Consider the following 17068-nt stretch of genomic DNA (forward strand, 5'->3'; position numbering starts at 1 on the left):
GGGCTCAGCAGAAGCGCCAGGATCAGCGCAGAGCTCCAGCTGGAGCCTGGTGCTGAGCCTGGCGCTTCCGCTGAGCCCTGACAGCCCCGAAGCGCCAATCAGCTGGAAAGCGGCACTGATCCTGGTGCTTCCGCTGAGCCCTGACAGCCCTGCAGCTCCAGCCGTCTCTCGCTCAGGCTTCTGCAATGCTGCCACGGGTTCAGCTCATTCCCCTCCCCCGCTACCACTTTTCTAGGATGGTCGCGTACCACCTGCCAGGGGCCAATGGACCACAAGTGGTACCCGTACCACTGGTTGAAAAGCCCTGGACTAGATGACCTCCAAGGTCTCTTCCAATATCATCATCATCATCATCATCATCATATTATTATTATTACTATTATTATTATTATATCCATTTATCATCACATTGATCTATCACTGACCTATCCATCATCTATCTCTTGCTTTGATTTATATAACTATCTGTCTTTCTGTCTGTCTGTCTTTCTATCTATCTATATTTATCTATCTATCTTCTATCTATCTACATAGCTAGCTAGCTACCAACTTCTGTTTCTCTATCTGTCTGTCTGTCTGATTTATATAGCCATATCTATCATCTATCTATCCTTATCTATTTATTCTTATTCTACAGTATCTCTATTTCTATTTCTCTCTCTCTCTCTCTCTCTCTCTCACACACACACACACACACACACACATACGTGCCCAGGCACACACACGCACACACATACACACACTCACCTTGCTGAGATCCTTGGCAGTGACCCCGTCGTCATCCCGACACGGCAGCTTATGTACGAAGGCCAGCATCTGGTATTTGGCACGGATGAATTCCGACTTGGTGGGGCTGGGGGGGGGGTGAAATAAAGGATCAGGCAAAACGCTTTCCGTGCCCCCCCCAAGGACTGACCCTATCCGTATTCCAGAGGGGTCCGTGACTTTGGGGGGGGGGGAGCAAAAGCAAGAAGCAGGAAGAAAACACTTCGGACATGCTGTATGAATGTACTTATTTTACTGTTTTATCGTTATATTATTGTTTTAATTTTGTACGCCACCCTGAGTCCCTCGGGATTGGGCGGCATATAAATTTTAGAAATAAATAAATATTAAATAAATAAAGCTCAGGCTAGGCGTACACCCACCAGATGTACTGCCCCCTTTAAGGTGGGGCTCTTTGGTTGCCCAATCACCATTCCAATCCTTGAAGCCCCTTGCGGACCCTCCATCCACAAATTCTGACTTGCAACTGTGGCCATAAAGTCAAAGAGTACCTGTACAGCGGAGGGGGGGGGGAAACCTCATTTGCCAACGAGAGGAGCGACAAATAAATTTAATAAATAAACCAGACTTGGGGTGGGGGCTGCTAATTTTAAGCGAATTAAAAAGGTATAAACTTTGTCAAAGTGGCATGGAAACGCCCTCTCTTATCTCCAGAAATATCTGGGCCAAGCGTCACAAGCCGGGGTAGCAGATATTTCCTCCCTGAGCAGGGGGTTGGACTAAATGACCTCCAAGGTCCCTTCCGACTTTATTATTATTATGGATCATCGCACAATCAGCCAGATGTTCAGACTGGATTTGGCATTTTGTCTACCTATCGAGTCCTTACCCAGGACCCGGGATAGGCAGATGTGGATGTTTGATGGTATTACAGATCTCGTCGCAGGATGGAAGCAGTTCCTAGTAAGGCCGCCTTTTGTAATTGACTAATGGCAAATTTGTCAGTGCCGATAATGGTGTTCAAGTGGTGCTCCAGTTGTTTTGGGATTGCACCCAAGGAGCCTATGACTATTGGTACTACCCTTGCTGGCTTTTGCCACAGTCTTTCTATTTCTATTTGTAGGTCTTTGTATTTTGTTATCTCCTCCAGTTCTTTCTCGTCTATTCTGCTGTCTCCAGGCACTGCCACGTCCACTATCCAGACTTTTTTTGGCAGCGGGGGTAGGGTTAAGTCCGGGGTGTTATGTTGCAGGTGGTTGTTATTGTTCTTGTTGTTGTAGTTGTTGTTATTATTATTATGGATCATCACACAGTCAGCCAGATGTTCAGACTGGATTTGGCATTTCGTCTACCTATTGTTGTTGTTGTTGTTATTATTACCAAGGCATTCCCCCCTCACCCCCTCAAAAGACAACCCTCCCAAAAAACCCCACTCACTGGACTTTGTCCTGAGGATTCGCTTTACGGCGTCCGCTCTGCACTTGTGCTGGATCGAGCAGGGAGTGTTCCCAGATGGAGTTGGCACCATTGCTGGCGAGGGTGTGCACCATCTGGAAGAGAATACAATGGGGGGGGGGTTTGTGGGAGAGCATGAGCACATATTGTGGGACAGACACACACACATACACACACACACACACACACACACACCCTCCCTCCCTTGCTCCCTCCCTGCCAGGAAGGCTTCCCGGAGAAGCGAGCATGATCATCCCTTCTGTTCATCCAGCTTGCAAACACGAGATTCCCTTCCGATGTTCATTAAGCTGGGAGTCTCGGTTTGCTTTTTGGGGGTGGGGGAAAGGGGGTTATTTTTTTTTTTAAGGGAACGTGGCTCTGATTTAGAAAAAGGGAATCATAAAGCTGGAAGGGTCCTTGGAGGTCCTCTAGTCCTCCCCTCTTGCCCAAGCAGGAGAGCCTACACATCATTCCAGATAAATGGCTGTCCAATCTCTTCTTAAAAAGTTCCAGTGTTGGAGCACCCGCAACTTCTTGTGGCAAGCCGTTCTACTGGTTAAGAATAGAATAGAATAGAATAGAAGAGAAGAGAAGAGAAGAGAAGAGAAGAGATTTTGGAATAAAGAATAGAATAGAATAGGATAGGATAGGATAGGATAGGATAGGATAGAGAATAGAACAGAATAGAGAATAAAATAGGATAGGATAGAATAGAACAGAACAGAACAGAATAGAATAGGAATATGAAAGGGACCTTGGAGGTCTTCTAGTCCAGCCCCCTGCTCAAGCAGGAGAACCTATACCATTTCAGACAAGTGACTGTCCAGTCTTTTCTTAAAAACCTCCAGTGATGGAGCCCCTACGATTTCTGGTGGCAAGCTGTTCCACTGGTTGATTGTCCTCCCTGTCAGGAAGTTTCTCCTTAATTCTAGGTTGCTTCTCTCCTTGATCAGTTTCCAACCATTGTTTCTCGTCCTTCCCTCTGGTGCTTTGGTGAATAGTGGCAGCCCCCCCCCAATACCAGAATACCGCTATCCTGTCCCCCCTATTTCTTCTTTTCTTTAGACTAGCCAAACCCAAGTCCCGCAGCCGTTCTTCGTATAGTTTAGTCTCCAGGCCTTGGATTCCTCTTAGTTGCTCTTCTCTGAACTTTTCCCAAAGTCTCAACCTCTTTTTTGTAGTGTGGTGACCAAAACTGGTTGCAGTTATCACGGTCACAAAACAGAGAAGCAAGCTGGAATGAAGGAGAAATTTCCCGTCGGTGGGAACAATTAACCAGTGGAACGGAAGTTGCTTCCAGATGTTCTAGTTGCTTCAACAACGGGAGGTTTTTAAGAAGAGACTGGACAGCCACTTGTCTGAAATGGTCTAGGGCAGTGGTTCTCAACCTTTTTAATGCCGCGACCCCCAACCGGTCATAAGTCGAGGACTACTCAACCGGTCGTAAGTCGAGGACTACTCAACCGGTCGTAAGTCGAGGACTACTCAACGGGTGCAACACCCTTGGCAGAATGGGACTTCTGGCGGGCTCAGCAGGGCAGAGACAACCTGGACAATTCCTATTGGCTTTGGAAAGCCAATAGAATTAGACTCTATTCAAGAGAGTCTATTCTATTGGCTTTCGAAAGCCAATAGAATAAAAGGGAGTAGCACAGCTAAGGAAAAGGGGGGAAAATGGCGGACTGCGTTGTTTGGCGACCCCCATGAAATGGCCGTTCGACCCCAAATGGGGTCCCGACCCACAGGTTGAGAACCACTGGTCTAGGGTCTCCTGTTTTTGAGCAATGGGGGAGTGTACTAGAAGACCTCCAGGGTCCCTTCCAACTTTTGTGATTCTGTAAAGGTCTCCTGCTTTGAGCAAGGGGGGTGGACTAGAAGACCTCCAAGGTCCCTTCCAACTCTGACTGATCGATCGATTGACCGATTGAAGTCCCACGTCCACAGCAGGGACCGCCCCACACTCACCTGTAGCAAGGTGGCCGACCAGGGGCTGTGTCGCAGGTGCTTCACAATGGAAATATGCCGGCCCAAGCTACGATGGACGCTACAACATTCATCGCACACCAACACACCTCGGTTGATGGACGCCCAGCCGGGGTCTGGAGAGAGAGGTGGGGAGGGGGAGGACCGTTGTGAAACAGGTGGGGAAAAGGGGAGGCAGCCTGGGAGCCCCCCACCCCTTCAGGAGGCACTTGGAAAGGGACTCCAGAAACCATGCTCCATCATCGCAGCCCGGACGAGGCGACCTCGGTTTGGAAAAACGGGGTGTGCCCTGCTTTTGGGGTGTGGTGTGAAGGGTTTGACGGAGGGCGGGCGTTTAAAAATTCCAATTTTTCTCTGAAATGAATTCGGCCGGCCCTTTGGAAAAACGGCTCTTTTCCTGCGGTTCTTTTTGCTAAAAATTTATACAAGGCCAGCCTGTTCTTCACACAAAGGTGTCGCGTCTTTTCACAGTCACAACATGATGCCATCACCATCACCAATGGAGGGAGGGGGGCATGGAAGCCATTTTTTTTTAATTTTCTTTTCCAGAGGTTTGCAGATCCTGACCTCCCTCTTTGACACCCCCCCCCCTCGTCGCACTCCTAGCTAGCGGCCTGAAATGGGGTGGGGGAAAGGAAACGCATTCTGCAAAAGTTATGGGAAAGAAACATTAAATTAAACTAAAGCAGTGCCCTATAAAGAAAACGTATATAAAATGTTTTACAGATGGCATACGACACCAGTGAGATTAGAAAAAATGTTTAAAAATACTTCAAACAAGCAGGGGGTTGGACTAGATGTCCTCCAAGGTCCCTTCCAACTTTATTATCATCATCATCATCATCATCATTATTATTATAGATCATCGCACAGCCAGATGTTCAGACTGGATTTGGCATTTTTGTCTACCTATCGAGTCCTTCGCAAGGACCTAGGATAGGCAGATGTGGATGATGATGGTGATGATTATGGATCATCGCACAGTCAGCCAGATGTTCAGACTGGATTTGGCCTTTTGTCTACCTATCGAGTCCTTACCCAGGACCTGGGATAGGCAGATGTGGATGTTTGATGGTATTACAGGTATCGTCGCAGGATGGAAGCAGTTCCTAGCAAGGCCGCCTTTTGCAATTGACTAATAGCGAATTTGTCAATGCCAATGGTGTTCAAGTGGTGCTCCAGTTGTTTTGGGATTGCACCCAAGGCGCCTATGACTATTGGTACTACCCTTGCTTGCCTTTGCCACAGTCTTTCTATTATTATTGTTGTTGTTATTATTATTATTATTATTAAATGCAAGCAAAGACCAGGTACCGATGATCCTATCTGGTGGACATGCCTTGGCCTAACGTGAAAAGATTTGGGGTTCAAATACATTTATGGTTGGAGAAAATGACCCAAAAACAAATAGACTTGAAACCAGGATTATTTTTGTGAGGAATAATAGGAACCAATTATGAGAAAGATTGCAGATATCTAATACTACATGTATCCGTCTGTCCATTCATCCATCCATCCATCCATCCAATTTATTTATTTGTCGTCTGTCCGTCTGTCCATCCATCCATCCTTCCATCCACCCATCTATTTTATTTTTTATTTGTCTGTCTGTCTGTCCGTCTGTCCGCCTGTCCGTCCATCCATCCATCCATCCATTTTATTTATTTGTCCGTCTGTCCATCCATCCTCCCATCTATTTTATTTATTTATTTATTTATTTATCTGTCCGTCCGTCTGTCCATCCATCCTTCCATCCACCCATCTATTTTATTTATTTATTTATTTGTCCGTCCGTCTGTCTGTCTGTCTGTCCGTCCGCCTGTCCGTCCATCCATCCATCCATCCATCCATCTTATTTATTTATTCATTCATTTACTTACTTACTTACTTATATTTGTTTGCTGCTGATCTTACTGCAAGGCTTCTGAAAGCCGGAGACACACCCCTTCCCCCCCTCTCTCTGGTTGCTAAGGAAACCCCTAAAGGTCTCCCTAGCAACCGCCAGGGGGTTCTGCCGGTCGCTAAGGAAACCCTTCCTTTGTGATGGCCACTCTCCCTCCCTCCCTCCCTCCTCTCCTCAGCCTAAATCGGACCCTCGTCACAAAAGGAGGACCTGCCCTCTGAAAGAATTCTAGAATTTTAGAATAACCAGAGCGGAAAGGGACCTTGGAGGTCTTCTAGTCCAACCCCCTGCTCAGGCAGGAAACGCCTAGGGTAGACCCTTTCAGATAAATGGCTGTCTAGTCTCTTCTTCAAACTCCCCCAAACCCGGCTAAATGCCCCTCCGCCAGGCCACCAAGCAATGCCCGCTCCCCTCCATTCCCCACCCGCCGGGGCCCCTGGAGATAGGAAGAAGCCCCCAATTTTAAAACAAGGCTATCCAACCTTGGCCCCGTTAAGACCGATGAACTTCAACTCCCAGAATTCCAAGCAATGCCCCCCCTCTCTCCGCCCCCCCTCCATTCCAACCTTCTCCAGATAAGGAAACCCTTCCAAAGGAATAACCCAAAAGATTTAAAACCTGTGGACTTCGACTCCCAGAATTCCAAGCAATACTCCCTCCCTCCCTATCTCTCTCTCCCTCTTTCTCCCTTTCCCTCCCTCTCCTTCTCTCCCTCCCCCCTCTCTATCTCTCTCTCCCTCTTTCTCCCTCTCCCTTCCTCCCTCCCTTTCTCTCTCCCTCCCTCTCTCTATCTCCCTCTCCCTCACTCACTTTCTCTCCCTCCCTCTCTCTATATCTCTCCCTCCCTTCCCTTCTCTCCCTCCCACTCTCTCCCTCTCCCTTTCTCTCTCCCTCCCCCCTCTATCTCTCTCTCCCTCTTTCTCCCTCTCCCTCTCCCCCTCTCTCCCTTTCTTCCTCCCTCTCTATATCTCTCCCTCCCTTCCTTTCTCTCTCCCTCTCTCTCCCTCTCCCTCTCTCCCTCCCACTCTCTCCCTCTCCCTCTCTCCCTTTCTCTCTCCCTCCCCCCTCTCTATCTCTCTTTCCCTTTCTCCCTCTCCCTTCCTCCCTCCCTTTCTCTCTCCTCCCTCTCTCCCTTTTCCCTCCCCCCTCTCTCCCTCTCTCTCCCTCACTTTCTCTCCCTCCATCTCTCTCTATATCTCTCCCTCCCTTCCTTTCTCTCCTCTTCCCCTCTCCTCTCTCCATCCCTCCCTCCCCACTCTCTCTCCTCCCTCTCCTCTCTACTCCCTTCCCCTTCTCTCCCTCCCTCTATCTCTCTTTTCTCTCCCTCCCCCCTCCCTCTATCCTCTCCCTCCCTCCTTTTCTCTCCCTCCCTCTCTATCTCTCCCCTCCCTCCCTTTCTCTCTCCCTCTCTATCTCTCCCTCCCTCTCCCTCCCTCCCTTTCTTTCTCCCCCTCTCTCCCTCCCTCCCTCTTTCTCTCTCTCTCTCCCTTCCTCCCTCTCCCCCTCCCTCCCTCTCTCTCCATCTCTCTCTCCCTTCCATTCCAACCCTCTCCAGATAAGGAAACCCTTCAGAAGGAATAACCAGAAAAGATTTAAAACCTATGGACTTCAACTCCCAGAATTCCCCAGCTGGGGAATTCTGGGAGTTGAAGTCCACAGGTCTAAAAGGGGCCAAGGCTGGCTAGCCCTGATTTAATAGAAGGGCCTGGACCTCCAGAGAGGGCAGGTTCAGATGCTGGGCGCCTCACCGCCAACCTCGCCAGGGAGACGAGCAAAGGATGCTGGCCTGCCAGCATTTTATCCTGTCCTAATTGATCGTTTCCGGATGCTTCCGGATGCGTGACAACACACAAGCGGCTTTTCACACCTCCCTCTGCCTCCGTCAAAACGCCTCCTCCACGCTCGGCTATTCTGGGCTGTGTCCCCACACCCAGATCCCTCGGGAAGAACTGCCAGGCCCAGAGAGAGCCCCCCCCCCCGCTCACCGGGGAGAAGATTGGGGGGCATCTGCTGTGCCAGGGTGTGGCTGGCGTCTGGGGGGGGGGGTGTCTCAGTTCAGCTTCCCAAGGCTGAGCGTGCAGAGTTCAAATCCTCCTGACAGGGCGGCATTCGGGATGACAGGGCTGGAAAGTTGAGGGGGGCTGCAAAATAGAAGGGCCTGCACCCCAATATAGGATCAGCTCTCCCAGGAGCCTGCACAACAGGGAGGGGGGTCTGCACCCCAATATAGGATCAGCTCCCCCAGGAACCTGAACAAGAGGGGTCTGCACCCCAGTATAGAATCATCCCCCAGGAACCTGCACAATAAGGAGGGGGCTGCACCCCAATATTACAATCCCCTCCCCCATGAACCTGTATGAGGGGTTTGCACCCCAATATAGGATCATCCCCCAGAACCAGCACAACAGGGAGGGGGGTCTGCACCCCAATATAGGATCCTCTCCCCAGGAGCCTGCACAACTGGGAGGGGGGTTTGCACCCCAATATACAATCCCCTCCCCCATGAACCTGCACGAGGGGTCTGCACTCCAATATAGGATCATCCCCCCAGAACCTGTACAACAGGGAGGGATCTGCACCCCAATATAGGATCCCCTCCCCAGGAGCCCGCACAACAGGGAGGGGGGCCTGCACCCCAATATACAATCCCCTCCCCCATGAACCTGCACGAGGGGTTTGCACCCCAATATAGGATCATCCCCCCGGAACCGGTCAACAGGGAGGGGGGTCTGCACCCCAGAAAACCCCCACCACAACAGAGAGGGGAGGGTCCCCCCAATATAGGTTCCTTTCCAGGAACCTGAGGGAGGGGGGTCTGCACCCCAATATAGGATCCCCTCCCCAAGTCCCAAGCTCGCAGGTCAGCCTCGCCCAGCAACGAAGCCCGCAAGAGGGTTGTTCACCAACTGCAAACGCCCCCAAATTTCTAATGGGGTACGGGGGGGGGCAATAACGGGGGGGGGGAGAGAAGAAAAGACCACCTGGGCAGGCAAAGGTTAAATTTTAGGATTCCAGGCTGGGATTTCAGCACTGCCAAGAGAGGGAGGGACGGGGTGTCATTTCTACACCCACAGGAGCCCCCCCCCAATTCCAGGTCAGGAGGGGATGATGTCATCCGCCTCTTCATTTGGAGGCCCAGCAAGGCTCTCCCCCCCCTTTCCTCCCCCCCCCACTCCACAAGTACTGGGTCTCTTTGTTCCCCCAAGAGAACACAAAATGCTGCAGTGTTTCAGACCAACAAGGCTATGCACTCAGTGGAACACAAAAGACACACCCGCTGGGGCTGGAATAAAGCCTGGGGATGCTGGCCTCAAATTGGGTAGACCTTCCCCCCCTCCCCAAAAAACAGGGTCTCAGGGAGTCCTCGTCTTGCAACGATTCGCTTAGCGACCACTCAGAGTTACAGACTTACGACCGTTTTCTCACCCTTATGACTGTTGCAGCCTCCGCACGGGTCACGTGACCAAAATTCGGACGCTTGGCAACTGACTCGTACGTATGACGGTCGCGGCGTCCCAGGCGGGCGTCCCGCGATCCCCTTTTGCATCCTTCTGGCCAGCAAAGTCAACAGGGGAAGCCGGATTCGCTTAATGACCGTGCAACTCTCTTAACTCACTGAACGACGGTGGCAAGGAAGGTCATAAAGTGGGGCAAAGCTCACTTAGCAACGGCCTTGCTCCGTGATGGACATTTGGGGCTCAACTGTGGCCGTAAGTTACAGTCTCTCTAAGGAGAAAGCGTTCTGACAGCAGAACCGCAGAGACGGAGGGCTGGACTAGATGGCCTCTGGGGTGCCTTGCGAGGCCCCAATTCCAAGACCACGAAACCTAGGAATCCACAAGGCCGCCGGTGACACACACACCACCCGTGAGCCAGCCACACACCATTAGTTAACAATTAGATCTCGTGATCCTAGAGCGAGCCTCCAGGTTCAGAAGCAGTCTACCTTAGTGGGTCCCTCCAGAGCTGTCAGCTTGCACTGCCTTTGGGAGAAAACAGGAGGATGCCCCAGCTGACCCAGCCAAGGATGCTAAAGGCGATCCTCGATTTACGACCACGTGTTTCGTCGTGGCACTGAAAAAAATGGCTTACGACCGTTCCTCGCACTTATGACCGTTCGAACGTTCTTACAGTCACACGATCAGAATTAAGGTGTCGGGCAACCAGCATGAGCTGAAGTCATGTGATCCCCATTTACAAGCATCCCGGATGGCTTTGGACGAGCAAAACCCAGGGGAATCCAGATTCCCTTGACAACAAAGCAAAACTCACTTAACGACTGCCTCTCTTAGTGACCGATTCCGCTCTCAATGATGGCCATAGTACACCCCCCCCCATATGAGGGTCCCCTGATGAAAGGTATGCTATAGCTCTAGTTTTCAACCTTGCTCACTTTGAGAGGGGTGGACTTTAACTCCTAGGATTCCCTAGCCAACAACTAGGGAATTCTGGGAGTGGAAGTCCGCCCTCTTAAAGCATGCTGGCTGGAGGATTCTGGGAGTTGAAGTCCACTCCTCTTAAAGCATACTGGCTCGGGGATTCTGGGAGGGGAAGCCCACCCCTCTTAAAGCAGGCTGGCTGGGGGATTCTGGGAGTGGAAGTCCCCCAATCTTAAAGCATGCTGGCTGGGGAATTCTGGGAGTGGAAATCCACCCCTCTTAAAGCATGCTGGCTGGGGGATTCTGGGAGTGGAAGTCCACCCCTCTTAAAAGCAGGTTGGCTGGGGAATTCTGGGAGTGGAAGTCCCCCAATCTTAAAGGAGGCTGGCTGGGGAATTCTGGGAGTTGAAATCCAGTCCTGGTAAAGTTGCCAATTTTGACCAGCCCTGTTCTAGGGAATCCAGGCCCTTCCTCTCTCTCTCTCTGGCGGTTGCTGTTGCTTCTGCCGTCTCCCACCCCCTCCAGATTCTTTCAGTCTGAGTCACCCCGCTTTTCTCCCCACGCCCCCCCAACCCACAGAGAAACTGGATTGACCTTGATCCTTGCCAGCCTCCAGCATTTCTCAAGATCAAGGGTGCGCCAGGCCCTCCAGGGTGGGGCACGCACCCCACCCACCCTCTCTTCTCCCCCCCCTCCAGATTCCAGTTGTGCCTGCAGGCATCTTTGCTCTCTGCAAAACATGATGGGGTTTAATCTCAATAGCCAAAGGCGTTACACACAATCCCAGAATGCAAAACTAGGATCCAGATGTTTTCACAATCCCAGAATGCAAAACCAGGATCCAGGTCTTTAGACAACCCCAGAATGCAAAACCAGGATCCAGGCGTTTTCACAACCCCAGAATACAAAACTAGGATCCAGATGTTTTCACAATCCCAGAATGCAAAACCAGGATCCAGGCGTTTACACAATCCCAGAATGCAAAACCAGGATCCAGGTCTTTAGACAACCCCAGAATACAAAACCAGGATCCACGCGTTTTCATAACCCCAGAATACAAAACTAGGATCCAGATGTTTTCACAATCCCAGAATGCAAAACCAGAATCCAGGTCTTTAGACAACCCAGAATACAAAACCAGGATCCAGGGGTTCACACAACCCCAGAATGCAAAACCAGGATCCAGGCGTTTACACAACCCTAGAATGCAAAACCAGGATCCAGACGTTTTCACACAACCCCAGAATGCAAAACCAGAATCCAGGTCTTTACACCCCAGAATACAAAACCAGGATCCAGATGTTTTCACAATCCCAGAATGCAAAACCAGGATCCAGATGTTTTCACAACCCCAGAATGCAAAACCAGGATCCAGGTTATGAACCCGCGTCTTGAAAGCCAACGCAGAGTTTCCAAGAGACACCCAGGAAAGAAAACGTGTCATCAAGGAGTTTACCTTTCAGGATTTCCCAATAGATTTTTTTTTAATTAATTAATTGCGGATTAAATCAAATACCGGATGCAACCGAGGCAGGAGGTAAACAAACCACCGGGCCGTTCCCCATTTCTGCACGCGCAGCACAAAGACGCCCCGGGGGCACGAAGCCGTGGAGAAAAAGCCCATTTTTTAAAAGCCTTTCTTTCTCTCACGCACAGTTCTCATTATATAATTTTAGATACTTGTTTTATTTATTTTTTTAAGATTGCAACTCTTGTTTGGGACAACGGAGAGAAGTTCCCATCGAAAGCAATCTCAGCTCAGGGGGAGAAAAAGAAGTGGGGGGGCACCCCTGGCCCCCAGAGAAAAGCAAGGATGGTAGTCCTCGACTTACGACGATTCATTTAGTGACCATTCCAACTTACCACGCTGGAAAAAGTGAGTGATGAGGTCCTCACACTTACAACCCCTCGCATCAAAATTTGGGCACTTGGCAATTGGAACGTACTTACGACAGTCGCAGCATCACGGTGTGTGTGTGCGTGTGTGTGTTTGTGTGTTTGTGCGCGTGATCCCCATTTGCAATCTTCCCAGCCAGCGTCTGATAAGCGAAGTCACTGAGGTTTCGCTTAATGACCGCGTGATTCAGGTAACCACCATGCGGATTCGCTTAATAACTGCTGCGGAAAAAAGCTTACAAAAGGAACGGGTGCCTCACTTCGTGACAGGGAGAACAAATGATCAGTGGAACAACCTGCCTCCAGACGTTTGTGGGCGCTCCATCAATGGAGAGTCACTTATGTGAAATGGTATAGGGTTTCCTGCCTGAGCAGGGGGTTGGACTAGAGGACCTCCAAGGTCCCTTCCAACAGTAGAATTCTATGATTCTGGAAGGGAGGGAGGGAGGGAGGGAGAGGAATGGAGGGAGGGGAAGGAGGGAGGGAGGGAGGGAGGGAGGGAGAGGAAGGGAGGGAGGGGAAGGAGGGAGATAGGGAGGGAGGGAGGGAGGGAAGAAAAAAAAGAAAGAAAGAAAGAAAGAAAGAAAGAAAGAAAGAAAGGGGAAGGGAGGGAGGAAGGAAGGATGGAGGGAGGGAGAGAGTGGAGGAGAGGGAGGGAGGGAAGGAGAGGAAGGGAGAGAGGGAGGGAGGGAGGAAAGAAAGGAAGGAAGGAAGGAAGGAAAGAAAGGACGAAAAAAGAAAGAAAGAAAGAAAGAAAGAAAGAAAGAAAGAAAGAAAGAAAGAAAGAAAGAAAGAAAGAAAGAAAAAAGAAAGAAAGAAAAGGGAAGGGAGGGAGGGAGAAAGGGAAGGGAGGGAAGGAGGGAAGGAGAGGAAGGGAGAGAGGGAGAGAGGGAGGGAGGGAGGAAAGAAAGGAAGGAAGGAAGGAAGGAAAGAAAGAAAAAGAAAGAAAGAAAGAAAGAAAGAAAGAAAGAAAGAAAGAAAGAAAAGAAAGAAAGAAAGAAGGAAAGGAAGGGGGGAGAAAGGGAAGGGAGGGAAGGAGGGAAGGAGAGGAAGGGAGAGAGGGAGAGAGGGAGGGAGGGAGGAAAGAAAGGAAGGAAGGAAGGAAGGAAAGAAAGAAAAAGAAAGAAAGAAAGAAAGAAAGAAAGAAAGAAAAGGAAGGGAGGGAGGGAGAAAGGGAAGGGAGGGAAGGAGGGAAGGAGAGGAAGGGAGAGGGAGGGAGGGAGGAAAGAAAGGAAGGAAGGAAAGAAAGACAAAGAAAGAAAGAAAGAAAGAAAGAAAAAAGAAAGAAAGAAAGAAAAAAGAAAGAAAGAAAGAAAGAAAGAAAAAAAGAAAGAAAGAAAGAAAGAAAGAAAGAAAGAGAAGGGAGGGAGGAAGAGAGAACCGATGGAAACTCATCAAGGAGAGAAGCAACCTGGAACTAAGGAAGAATTTCCTGACAGTTGGAAAAATTAACTAGTGGAACTCCTTGCCTCCAGAAGCTGCGAATGGTCCAACACTGGAAGGTTTTAAAAAGAGATTGGACAGCCATTTGTCTGAAACACGGTTTCCTGCCTGAGCAGGGGGCTGGACTATAAGACCTCCAAGAACCCTTCCAACTCTACAATTATTATTATTATTATTATTATTATTATTATTATTATTATTATTATTATTATTATTATTATTATTATAGTGTTAAAATTTGCAGCTCCAATTGGGGTCGTAAACCGAGGACTTCCTTTACAGGTTCACTTAGTGACCAAAGTCACGAGGGGAGTAAAAAAATGTGACTTGTGCCCATTTTTTCCACACTTATGACCGCTGCAGCATCCACAGGGATCATGTGATCAAAATTCAGACACTTTGCAAGTGGTTCATACCGGAAGTCCTCGACTTTACGACCACAGTTGTACCCAAAATTTCTATGGCTAAGCGAGATGCTGGTCGAAGTGAGCTTTGCCCCATTTTACCACCTTCCTTCACACATTTGTTCAGTGAATCAGTGCGGTTGTTAAATGAGTCACACAGTTGTTAAGGGAATCCGGCTCCCCCCCCCATTGCTGTTCCTTGCCAGAAGATCGCAAAAGAGGATCCCGTGATCTCAGGACGCTACGACCGTCATAAATACGAGTCAGTTGCTACAGCGTCTGAATTTTGATCACGTGACCACACGGGATGCTGCCATGGTCGTAAGTGTGAAAAGCAGGGTGGATAATAATTGATGGTTTAAAAAAAAATTAAAAATCGGATTTTTTTGATTTTTATCAAATTTATTTTAATAAAATGCTTTTGGAGTAAAAAATCTATCTAAAGATTATTATTAATAATAATAATAATAATAATAATAATAATAATAATAATAATAAAGTTGGAAGGTTATCTAGTCCAACCCCCTGCTCAGGCAAGAAACCCTATCCCATTTCAAACAAATGACCGTCCAGTCTCTTCTTAAAAACTTCCAGTGTTGGAGCTTCTGGAGGCAAGGAGTTCCACTGGTTAATTGTTCTCACTGTCAGGAAATATCCTCCTTAGTTCCAGGTTGCTTCTCTCCTTGATTAGTTTCCATCCGTTGTTTCTTGTCCTCCCTTTGGAGAACAGTTTGACTCCCTCTCCTTTGGGGCAGCCCCTGAGATACTGGAAGACTGCTATCATGTCCCCCCTCGTCCTTCTCTTCGTTAAACTAGACAGACCCAACACCAGATAATTTTCTGTTTCAGATACATTAAGAATTCGGTTTATTCCGCATCAAATGGAGCTCAGCTATGTAGCAGGAGGCTGTATATTCTGCAATATTTACATTTCTGGTCAACTCCTTCCACAAATCCAAGCTCTGCAAGCTGAGATAACATGCACTGCGTTGATGCGTTCACATAGTTTCACAGTAACCCATGAGATAAATCATAAAATAAAATTCAGGACTATTCCTTTATCCCATTGTTTTGCAAATCTATCCACACTACAAACTGTAAGATGGTTTGAAGAGAAATGCCTCTGTACCAGGCCCCAAGTGTTTTAGTTAAATAAAAGAATTTGAATAATAATAATAATAAAGTTGGAAGGGACCTTAGAGGTCATCTAGTCCAACCCCCTGCTCAGGCAGGAAACCCTACACCATTTCGGACAAATGGCTGTCCAGTCTCTTCTTAAAAACTTCCAGTGTTGGAGCATTCACCGCTTCTGGAGGCAGGTTGTTCCACTGGTTAATTGTTCTCACTGTCAGGAAGTTTCTCCTTAGTTCTAGGTTGCTTCTCTCCTTGATTATAATAATGATAAAGTTGGAAGGGACCTTGAAGATCATCCAGTCCAGTGATTCTCAACCTTTCTAATGCCGTGACCCCATAATACAGTTCTCCATGTTGTGGTGACCCCCAAGTGGGTGTGGCCACCAATAAGAGGGAGTAGGACAGCTAGGGAAAAGGGAAAAAAATGGCGGACAGCATGGTTTGGTGACCCCCGTGAAATGGTCATTCGACCCCAAATGGGGCCCCGACCCACAGGTTGAGAACCACTGATCTAGTCCAAACCCCTGCTCAGGAAGGAGACCCTACACCATTTCGGACAAATGGCTGTCCAGTCTCTTCTTAAAAACTTCCAGTGTCGGAGCATTTACTGCTTCTGGAGGCAGGTTGTTCCACTGGTTAATTGTCCTAACTGTCAGGAAGTTTCTCCTTAGTTCCAGGTTGCTTCTCTCCTTGGTTAGTTTCCACCCGTTGCTTCTTGTCCTGCCTTCAGGTGCTTTGGAAAATAGCTTGATTAGTTCTTGGAGTAGTTCTCCAACTACATGGGGTTAGCCTATTAACCTAAAATCGGTTCTGATATTGTTGTTTTACTAACCTGGCATTATTCTAAATAGGAAACGTTCACTTTGTTTGCATATAATAATAATATCAAAGATTCTAGCTACCAGCAAGAATGAATCCTTACATTTAAAGAGAACCTGTCATTTCAGATCCATCATGGCAGCGCCTGTTAGCGGGCATCCACTCACCTGCCTGTCACATCCCTCACCTGGTGCTGTCACTGCCACATCAACAGCCGCCCTGTTAAAATGAATGGGACTGTCCGTTGAGTCAACAGTGTTACAGTATCTCAGGGGCTGCCCCAAAGAAGAGGGAGTCAAGCTGTTCTCCAAAGCCTGTGAAGGCAGGACAAGAAGCAACGGGTGGAAACAGATCAAGGAGAGAAGCAACTTGGAACTATGGAGAAACTTCCTGGCAGTGAGAAGAATTAACCAGTGGAACTCCTTGCCTCCAGAAGCAGTGAATGCTCCAACACTGGAAGTTTTTAAGAAGAGGCTGGACAGCCACTTGTCCGAAATGGTATAGGGCAGTGATGGCGAACCTTTTAGAGACCGAGTGCCCAAACTGCAACCCAAAATCCACTTATGTATCGTTCGGGGCCGGGTGGGCGTCGCCCATTGGGTGGGCGTGGCTGCGGTGGTAAGGGCAGACTGGGTGGGACCAAAAAGTTCAATCAATCAATTCCAACTTTGCGAGATCTTTTTTTTCCCCCAGAGAAGTTGAAATTGATGGATTGATTGAACCTTTTTTTTTTTTGCACACGGCGGTGGAGGCCTAAAGTGAAAAGGTTTTATAAAACCCAGCTGAAGGCCTAGGACTGGGGCAACGGCGCGCGTGCCCAAAGAGAGGGCTCTGAGTGCCACCTGTGGCACCCGTGCCATAGGTTCACTACCACGGCCCTATACTCTTTCAGACAAATGGCTGTCCAATCTCTTCTTAAAAACCTC

General features: G+C 48.8%; 1 protein-coding gene across 1 annotated transcript in view; it reads right to left on the reverse strand.

The window, feature by feature from the left end:
- LOC120296921 (ARF GTPase-activating protein GIT1-like) overlaps nt 1-4343 on the reverse strand; it is a gene marked incomplete at its 5' end in the record, with an annotated part of 4881 nt that extends 538 nt beyond the window's left edge. Inside the window, 3 exons of the mRNA XM_039318972.1 lie at nt 748-853; nt 2164-2276; nt 4147-4343. Of these exons, the coding sequence (XP_039174906.1) occupies nt 748-853; nt 2164-2276; nt 4147-4343 (416 nt within the window). The remainder of the gene's footprint in view (nt 1-747; nt 854-2163; nt 2277-4146) is intronic.
- Nucleotides 4344-17068: the final 12725 nt, after the last annotated feature.

This window comes from Crotalus tigris, unplaced genomic scaffold (assembly GCF_016545835.1).
Source record: "Crotalus tigris isolate CLP2741 ecotype Arizona unplaced genomic scaffold, ASM1654583v1 scf7180000021787.32472, whole genome shotgun sequence".
Classification (NCBI taxonomy): domain Eukaryota; kingdom Metazoa; phylum Chordata; class Lepidosauria; order Squamata; family Viperidae; genus Crotalus; species Crotalus tigris.